At 49.9% G+C, this 10,020-nt stretch overlaps 1 protein-coding gene across 1 annotated transcript in view; it reads left to right on the top strand.

Moving 5' to 3' along the window:
• The first annotated feature begins 632 nt into the window (after positions 1 to 632).
• RGSL1 (regulator of G protein signaling like 1) overlaps positions 633 to 10,020 on the top strand; it is a 23,772-nt gene continuing 14,384 nt past the window's right edge. The window contains exons 1-7 of the mRNA XM_044439134.1: positions 633 to 737; positions 1,359 to 1,433; positions 2,349 to 2,478; positions 3,863 to 3,967; positions 4,814 to 4,975; positions 5,110 to 6,092; positions 7,879 to 7,941. Of these exons, the coding sequence (XP_044295069.1) occupies positions 633 to 737; positions 1,359 to 1,433; positions 2,349 to 2,478; positions 3,863 to 3,967; positions 4,814 to 4,975; positions 5,110 to 6,092; positions 7,879 to 7,941 (1,623 nt within the window). The remainder of the gene's footprint in view (positions 738 to 1,358; positions 1,434 to 2,348; positions 2,479 to 3,862; positions 3,968 to 4,813; positions 4,976 to 5,109; positions 6,093 to 7,878; positions 7,942 to 10,020) is intronic.

Genomic DNA, 10,020 nt, shown 5'->3' with positions numbered 1-10,020 from the left:
AAATTCCATGGCAGCCATTTTGTAGTATAGCCCAGCACAGTTTCCCATGTTGTCAAATGTACCAGCAGCCCAAAACAGTTGCCTGCCCTCCATTTGGCCAAACTTGTGTTCATGGTGTTGTGTAAATTTATGTCATCGCTGTGGCATAGAAGACCTTCAATCCATGGAGGTCACCATGTTGATGGTGGCCACTCCTGGACAGAGAAGGCCTTGCTACAGTTCTCCATTTTCAGATAACTTCTAGGCCGCCATTGAAAATAGTTTAGAAATGACAGCTAGTCCAGAGAATGGTAACTAATGGACCAGATAAAGAGCTCATATCCATGAATTCTACACTGCTTCTACTGAGGTCAGGAGGTGATAGAACCAGACTTAAAGATGAGGATCTCTAGCAAGTCCAAGATGACAAGGAAGTCTTCTGCTGTGCCCACGTTCCAGTATGTAGCCGTCTCTGTCGGTCAAACGACAGCAGCAATACATTGAGTTGGGACTTTGCATGTGCTATACCTGGAAAGGAAGCAAATATGTATCACAATGCATCCAAATCGATAGGGGATGGGGCAGAGAAGGATAGAAGAGTGGACATCTTACACCAGAGCAGGACTTCCATTTTGAGCTTGATAACTGCAACTATGGTTTCCCTCTCCTCCGCAGAGTTGATGGCCAAAAAGCACTTAACGGTGCTCCTGCAAGATGAAATCTTTGCCGATTTCTTCAACACATTCCTGAATCTTCCTGTAAGTATCCCTCACCAGCCTAGCATCTCATGCTGCCTATAAGCCGCTTCTGATAATCTGTCATGCTTGTGACTAGGAAACAAACAAAGGACAAGCTTCCGCCGGCAATAGTTGATTTTATTGTTCATGGGTGGAAGTCAGGGGGAATGGGAGTCTACTCAGCCCCACTTGCTAGAGGACTGGTTATCTGGACTAGCTGTCATTTCCTCCAATTCGCCCAGGTATTCTCTCCCATTGGGCTCACAGATGGGGGACTACCAACCCTTGGGGTCCTCATCCAGTCTGCAGAGGTCATCTCCCAAGCCCCACCATGAAAGTGGAATATAGAAAGGAACTGTCCCCCCCCCCCACCCCGTTATCTGTGATTCCAGATAACAACAGGGGTCCCCTCGTGTGTTGCTAAAAACCTATGGAACTTGTTTGACCAGAGGTTGCAGTGGGATCAAAGAAATACACATGTTCCCCATCAGTAGTGAAACCTCACTTCCAGCTCTCTTAAACACAATAGCTTGTCTGAGCCATAATTGGTTCCTCTTGTGCGTTGTTGTTTAATGGCATCTCAGCAGAACTACGAATCCCAAATGCTCTCATCTCCACCCAGGCCTTTCTCTCTCTCTCTAGGTATTTGGCCAGACGCCCATTTTCATGGGAAACACCCGCAAGTGGTACCTTTGGCCAGAGCTACCCTGCAACCTGGTAAATGTCCAAATTTTCCAGAGCTAATAATCTTCAGCACAGGGTGAGGGAAGGCACCGAAAGTGCCAGGAGTTTGGCACAGCGAAATCCGCATGAAACCAGGCTTGCAATCTGGTGGCCTTCGCTAGGAGTAGATTGCTCCGCCATATGGCTAAAGGATCTAAGGACCTCAGCGATTCCCTTGCCTTCCCTGCTCGTGTCTCACAGTCAGCTCTTGGCTTCTCGGTCAGTTCTGGAACGTGGGCCGCCTTCTGGGGAAGCAGGGGACAGTCCTTGGTGAGCGCAATCATCGGCCAAGCGCACCATGGGATGATCCAAGGCCAACCTGCCCTGCATAACGTTTTCATTGGGCAGGTTGCCATGTCACATGATGCAACCAGTGGAAGGAAGCCAGTGGGTCACCCAGCTCTTTCACGGATCATTGCTAAGATCGCGCCTTACGTCTCCTCACCCTTCCGGGGACAATACAGGCAGGGATGCTGCTGGGGACTGAAAAGATTCACGATTCAGGCCCACAGGACCAAAATGCACAAATGCACATGCCTTCATTTATATACGCTCTAACGTCTGTGTGTGTGTGTGCGTGCGTGCATGGATCTTTAAAGAACCCCGTCTCTTAAGGACACCCCCAATTTGTAGAAACAAATGTATGGACAAGGGAGAGAAGGACATTTGATTTAAAAATAAAAAACCTGCAGGCACAAAGATTTGGGTGTGGGGAGCAGCAAAGGGCGAAATACCTGTGAGCAAAAAGCCAGGTAACGCAGGGTGATCGGAAGCATCTGGATCACCGGATCTTTCTTTCAGCAAATACCCTGGATCGTTAGGAAGTAACAAAACTGGCTTTTCAGAGATTCGGGGCACCACATGAAGGAATCAGGGCTTCAAGCTCACTAACCCTGACTCTGGATATAGGCATCAAAGCACAAGGGGCTGATGAACTGGATGGAAAAGCACCGCCTGCCTTTCTTCTACAAAACCAACCTGTGCCTTCATTATCTTCTCTGCGAGGAGCTCATCAGCTTCATCCGGTCTCCAGAGGCAGGTGAGAGATGACCAGAAACACCCAGGTGCAAAGCCATGGGCCTGACCTTTTCTTGACTGCTTTCCAAAAGGGGAGGCATGATTGGGATTCTGGAAATAATAATAGGACCCACGAAAACAGAGCACACGACAAGAAGCGAAGAATAAGCCTGTTGACTGAATGTGTGTTACTTCTGCCAAGGTTGCTGGCAAGCCACCTTTTGAGTGGCTGAGATCTTAAGTTGATATTTCATTACGGGAAGCAAATGATTTCCCGACTGCTGAGAAACCGTATTTGGAATGCGATCTCCTTCCAAGCAGGAGGTGTAGCTCCTCCAGAGACAGGCAGGGGGCAGCAGGAGACCAAAAAAGGCATTTTTGCAGTTTTAATTGCGGCAGAAAGAGTGAGGCAGAGAGAAAATGGAGTGTTTCTATAGCTGGTAGGTGGGGGACTCGCACCAGCTACTTCCATCAATGAACTATCAGTTTATTTCAAATACATCTGTGCTTATCTTTCTTAAGAACACAAATATTACAAAGATACTATTAAAAAGACACTTCCAAAGGGAACTAAATTTCTAATACCACACATGGCACCTATTTCTTAAGGCTCAGGTGAGAGAGAGAGAGAGAGAGAGAGAGAGAGAGAGAGAGAGAGAGAGAGTGAGTTGAGGGAGATGAAATATTGCTAGGAGACTAAAGGATGCTTGTGCCTTCTGTATCACCAGTTCAATAAGTTTACTGGGAAATAAGCAGACTATTGCAACATTACTTAGAAGTTTCCATTGGGCCTGCATAAATAAATCAATAAAAAGCTCCAAGTAAGAACAAAGCCAGTTCCTGCATTTAAGAACACTTGTGGTCCTTCTCACCACAAATAACACAGAAAGAAAAGCACATACTGGCAGAGGAGTATGGACATGCAATCAAGGCAGGGTGCACTGGCCACATGCCGAAAAAAGAAAATACATTTATTTAGAGTTAGTGTTTATACCCCATCCTGTTTGCCAAAAACACTTCAAGGACAGTGCACAGTGGTTAGAACAACGGAACCTGAGAACAATAAAAAGGAGATTGAAAAAAGGTAAAACTTGATAGCAGTCAAACAACTATATTTCTTGAAAGGCTTCATTTTGGCCAGGCCTGTGCACAGCCTTTCCACTGCCAAAGCTTCCACATGGTCTGAAGTGCCTGAACCTGCCTAGTTTTAGAAGCTCAGCAGGGTCGGGCCAGGTTAAAATCTGGATGGGGGACTTCCCAGAATGCTTCAGCTATGGGCTGTTTAGAAACATAATGTGAGGGGGAGGAGGAGGAGGAGGAGGAATCATTTCCAGGCACAGGGCAGATTCCCCAAGCCAGCCCCACATGCCTCCTCAAATGATGCCCTCTCCACTCATGCTTTACAGCGGAGATGCTGAGATGGAAGAAGGCGGACCAGTGGCTTCTCGAGAAATGCGTTGCCGGCACTCGGGGAATGTGGCGCTTCCGTTCCTTCCTGCAAGGAATGGCAGGTAACCAGAAGAGACCCAATGTGCGGAGCACAGACAACACCCTGCGGAAACAAATGGCCAGCTGGGGCCCCAGAGCTCATCCCCTCGACTGGTAGGGCCACCTGCAATGGATGGCGTCTGCACTTTGACCGTGGAAGGTGGCCGGTTCCGTCCCAGGTAAAGAGTCTCAGGTAACTCTGGAAAAGATGGCGTCCTGCAAGCTGGGAGGACCACTTCTAAGCAGGACAGGTAGTGCCAAGCGAGTCAACCCATTGCTTTGATTCAATAAAAGTGGATTTTTAGGTTTTATACCTTTATCTTCCCAACTTTCTTTCTTTCATTCATTATATTTATACCCTGCCTGTTTTCCTTCCAAGGAATGCAAGGCGACTTACATCATTCTCCCCCTCCTCTCAATCTTACCCTCACAACAACAACCCTGTGAGGTAGGTCTGGCTGAGAGTCTGTGACTGGCCCAAAGTCACCCAGCTGGCTCCATGGCTGAGCGGGGACTCGAACCCAGATCGCCTGAGTCCCAGTCCTGTGATCTCAACCATACACCACATGACTCTTCCTCTTAATAAACTGGATAAAAATGTTCTTTTTACTTGTTTTTACTCTAAAGGTGAAGAATAGAGACGCTTGTTTTAGGTGGCACAGCTGGTTTATACAGGGACTCATGGAATAAAAATAACAATGCATTTCAAACAAGAATCACAATCCCTACTATTTTACATCAATGCAGCAATTTAAGTTTAATCTTTAAAAAATGAGAGGAGATACTCCGGGGTCCTCAGGTTTTCTGGGGAATTACGCAGGCCGTATTCCCTGCGGTGAACTCCCCGCCCCCTTCTGTCCGATCTTCAGGAGAAGAACTGGCCAAGTTTTGGCTAGCGGTGGAGCGGATACTCAGCATCGATGAAACAGAGGAATCCGAGCGGGATCTCTACGTGTCGCTGATCCAGGTGCTGATGGCCACCCATCTGCAGGAGGGGTCCACCGTTGTCACCCTGTGCAACAACACCATCGGTAAGGTGCACGCCCGTCATTCCCAGCCACGTGCCGGGGGGCAGGGGGCTCCTGGGCGGCGGGAAGCCCGTCCTCCCGCTGTTGATCTCCGAGTCCCACGAGGCCGCTCCGTCTAATCTGCCCGATCTTTCCAGAGTCGCTCCTGAAAACCCCCACCTATCATCCTCCGCACTTCGGCACTCGGAGGGAGGTGCTCGGCGAGATGCAGAAAGTGGCCCTGTTCAAGATCGAGAGTTACTGGCTGCCCAACTTCTACATCCACTGCCGGCTGAGTGCAGAGCACGAGCCCAAGTGCCGGCACCTGCTGGAAGAGTACGAGGAGCGGCTGCGTCGGGCCGGCTTGCCCAAGACCTCCCCGTCTCCTCTGCCCCCAATGAGCATTCGGGCCAGCAGCCTTTCCTGCACCGCCTACTCCAGCCTGGAAAGCAAGAGGAAGGTCTGGGATCAGGTCCGGGGCCGAAGCCTTTCTCCCAGAGGGAAACGCAAAGGAGGGAGGAAGCGGAAGCCATGCAGGAGGAGTCCAGCGGACAAGGGACAGGGTCCGGCCGAAAGGCGCCCTCCGGGCCCAAGCCCCTGTCAAGCGGAAGACAACCCGGAAGCGAGCGCTAGGGGGCTTTCCGACGAGTCGCCGCCCCACCGGAGCAGCCCAAGCGAGTCGCTGCCCTCTCCCGTGGCAGACGAGGCGGTGGACAAGTGCAGCCTCAGCAAGCTGCGCTCCGCCACCCCGGTGGTCCAAGTCCCCTCCATGCTTGGCCTCAAGACCCTCGTGAAGTCCCCCTCGTGCTTGGATTTCCTTCCATGGGTGCTCACCGCCGACAAATGCGCCGGACGCCCCTTCCGGGAGTTCTTGCTGAGCAGGAGTTACTCCACGGAGGTGCATCTGCTTGACCTCTGGCACGACCTGGAGGACTTTTTGCGCATGATGCTCTGCTCCCTGGGCGAAGGGAACATCCTCCTGCGCCACGTGATGGGAGAACGGATCTGCGAGCTGTACCTGACCCAGAGCAGCAACTGGCACCTCCCGCTGAAGCTCAGCACTCTGAAGAGCTTGCAGAATCTCCTGCCTTCCGGGCACGTGATTCCCTGGGTGCTCAAGGCCCAGAAGGAAATCTGCAAGGTGGGGAATGATGCTTTCTCCATGAAATTATCCACAGGAAGCGCACTGTACGTGGCGCCCCGTGTGGCCCAGGCTCCCACGTCCAGGGCCTTCGGTCTGCTCCAGCAGGGCTGCGTTCACGTGCCGGATTCCATCCTTGTTCTGGGCCCCATAGCCTGCCTTTCCGGCAGCAGGGGGTGAGCACCAAAGCTGTCCCCCAGCCGTGTTGCTCCAGCCACTGTGGCGCACACAGACTGCGTGGAGGTGGGCCGCCAGTGCTCTCAAGTCTGTGCAGGAGCTAAACCTTTCGATGGCCACCAACCCAGGATGTTCAGTCAAGTGGGATGGCGAGACTTGGTGCAGCTTCCACTTGGTGTCCTGCAGCAGCAGGGGGGTGGATCCGGTGGCCTTCACGGCCCCTTCCAGCTCTACTATTCCATGGTTCGACCGGGTTTACCTGCAAATAAGACCAGATCTTTTTCAGTCCTGTCATCTTCTGGAACAACGTCATACCTCTCCAAACCCCGAATTGTGTTGCAACGGACGAACTAAACGCGTCCATCTGGCAGATGTTCTTAACTGGGGCTTATTTTTGGGGTAGGGCTTATTTTCGGGGAAACAGGCTATGATTCTATGATTCCATGATGCCATGCCTGCCACCCCTATTGCATAGCCTGCCGTGGGGGAAAGGAGAAATCCATGCTGTCCAACCTTTTTAATGGCATGGCAACATATTTCTTCCTATACGTTCTTCCCAAAGAACCGGGCATAGTTCTGCTGGCAGAGTTTTATAGAGCACGGCCATCACTTGCGGAGCAGCGGGTACACAAATCTTGTCCTCCTGAGGGCAGGATTCCGTCTGGGGGCGGCACTCAGTCTGGACTGGCCCCCAGGCAAATGTGGATTGGACTATGGGCAGAAATGGGTGGGGTTGAAAATACTCTATCCCCCTCCCATTTCATTCATGGCAATATGTATGTATGCATGTGTCTGTCTGTCTGTCTGTCTGTCTGTCTGTCTGTCTAAGCTTTTATATAACGTCCTTCACCAAAAGTCTCAGGATGGTAATACAATGAAATGAAGTATTTGTTTATCAATTTATTTATTAATTAAAAACTTTTCTATCCCGTCCCCTACAGAATGTCTCAGGATGGCTTACAATAAATAAGTAGAATAAAGCAAACGCCGCAGCATCTGACCAATAATATACTAAAACCCCAGTTAAAATCAAATAAACATTAAAATAACAGGAAAATAAAAAGGGTTTTGCCTGTCACCAAAAAAAATATAACGTCGGCACCAGGCGAACCTCTCTGGGGAGCGTATTGCATCAGGCAACAAATTACATCAGATTAAACCCTATCTTAAAACACGTTAACTCTTAACAAAAACCTGGAAAATAAAAAGGGCTTGGCCTGGTGCTGAAATGAAAAAAGTGTCATCGCCAGGCACACCTTTCTGGGGAGCGTGTTCCACAATGGGGGCGCCACTGCAAAGCCTGACTACTCAGAAGTAAGCATGGGCTGTGCGCAGAAGCTGGCAGGGCAACCCCGGGCTCAGATGGGAGGCCCCCAGGGTTGCATCTGCAGAGATGCAGAGCCATTCCCCCCCTGGCAGGGATGGTGGGCAGGGCAAGGGAGAAGGAACTTGCATGTAGCTTTATCAGGCCCCTGGGCAAGCTTGAGAACAAAAGATGCTTTTTTGTGTTAAAGCAGTGAATCAGGTTCAATGGCTTTTCTGGCTGGAAAGTCAGTTCCTCTTGCCTGAATTGGACAAAATCTCTTTGATGTTCTCCTGTTCTTTCCAGATACTCAGTTTCCTCTATGAGGAGTTCCTTCAGCAGGATGACAAGATGTTCCTATATTATGTGGTAAGGCAGAGTTACAGAAATATCCCTGAATTACTCAGAGCTTGACTAAGGGGCCGTGTCAGACCACCCTTCTGGGGCTTAGAAAAGCCTCTTCTCAGCTGACCATCCCTAGCCTAGAATTGGACGAAGGAGGAGATCTCCAAGATACCTGATTTCCCCACAAGTCAGAGTGTGGTTGGTGTTTCCCTTTTCAGGTGTTTTGGGCAGCAACTATGGTTGGCAACACCAGCATCCAGATTCTAAAAAGTCTTAAAGTCCAACACACACATTGTAAACGCAATAGCAGAAATGAACAGCACCAACCGATTAAACCCCCTTTCAGACCAGCTAATATCGCAAAGGCCTGCCTGAATAAAAGCAACTTTGCCTATTATTGTCCTGTGCTGTGGTTTTCCTGTGATTGCATAATTTACCCACCCATCCCAGGGCAAACATTAAGAGCGAGAATCAACATTTTATCGTCTGTTCATTTTCTGGACTGTAAGACGATGCTGCTTTTGTTTGTTTATTTAATAAGCCTCACCTTTTTGCTGGGTGGCACAGGTGCATTGTGACCTCAGTGGAATTCCTGCTTTTCTTGTTCTCCCTGCATTGATGCCATTTCTTCTGACCAAGGAGCTGAAAAGGCTTGCATGCTTGCTAGGGGAGTCGGATATTTAAAACCAGGAAGTGGCAAAATTGGAATTTGGTGTCCCAGAATGGCCTCTCCCCAGTGCTGCTTCAGAGTCCAGTTGCTCTTAAACTCAGCAGGTGGTCACTCCTAATGGTTTGTTGATATTTCTGGGTGAGGTCTAACCCAGTGGTAAAGCTGAAAGAATCCTGCCTAATCCTGGAAGCTAAGCAGGGTCAGGCCTGGTAGGCACGTCATGAGCGGAGCAGGCTGGAGCTGGGGGTCAGACTAGGTGGCCCGGGAGGCCCCTTCTGACTCGCTCTGTTTCTATGTTTCTAAAACTGGATGGGTGTTGTGAACTGCCCAGAGAGCTTCAGTTATGGGCGGCATAGAAATGTAATATATAACAACAACAACAACAACATAATTGACATGCCAATATAATTAGATTTTCCAAGTGATCTCTTAGGGTACAATTGGACAGACCAGTGTCTTCCAGAGACAGCTTCCATATCTTTGACCATTGCTCATGATGGCTGGGACTGATGGGCATTGTAGTCCAAAATGACCTGAGGGTACTAGGTAGCTCCTCCAGCCCCAGGGAGCCAGAGAGGGGAGCTCTCAGGGCAAGGTGAGAGGAAGCTGGGATCAGGGATTACACTTCTGCTATGCTTGTTGGGAGAAACCAATGGCATCTATATCAACTTGCCCACAGCACTGGTAGGATGGGATACAGGGTTCAGTTGTACGCTGGGAGCCCGGAGACTCTTGCCGCTCCTTGGCCTGGCTATTTTGCTTTGCAGGGATGGCCACATACGCACTGTCAAAAAGGATGCCTTCAAACAGAGGACTGTTCTCCGCAGGCTCTCCAGAACAGAGGACTGTCTTCTGTAAAATAGGTCACCCGGCCACAGTACTCTTTGCTTTTTTCATTCATTTATTTAAAACTTTTCTAGGCCATCCCTTAGCATGATCTCGGGACAGTTTAACAGCAAGACGATATAAAATAAAACACAGCGTCCTAATAAAATTTCCAGCCAACAATAAAACCCCAGTTAAAACAAATGAATCTTCACATAGTGGGAGAATGAAATGGTTTTAGCCTGGTGCCGAAGAGGATAAAGGATGGCACCAGGTGAACCTCTCTGGGGAGCAAATTCCACAACTGGGGCACCACCGCAGAGAAGGCCCTTCTCTGGGTAGCCACCTTCAGGGAGGGCTCCCGGAGAAGGGCCTCTGCCCCAGGTCTTAAGGGGCAGGGGGCACATGCGGAAGGAGACGCGCCTTCAGGTAACCAGGCAGGTGGGGCAGTTGGATGCAAAGGCCAGGAATGCAGGCTCCAAGGAGGAAACCAAGTCAAGGAAGCATGGCTTGGTCCCCAGGCTATGAACCGGTATCAGATCCTCACTGTCTAGCACCCATTCCTTTAAAGCTGCCATTCTGGCTGAGGGTGCTGGACACTGTAGTCC

Source organism: Varanus komodoensis, unplaced genomic scaffold (genome assembly GCF_004798865.1).
Source record: "Varanus komodoensis strain SLA01 unplaced genomic scaffold, ASM479886v1 scaffold34_1, whole genome shotgun sequence".
Classification (NCBI taxonomy): domain Eukaryota; kingdom Metazoa; phylum Chordata; class Lepidosauria; order Squamata; family Varanidae; genus Varanus; species Varanus komodoensis.
The sequence above is the reverse complement of the archived record's forward strand: the minus strand, read 5'-3'. Positions and strand labels throughout refer to the sequence as shown.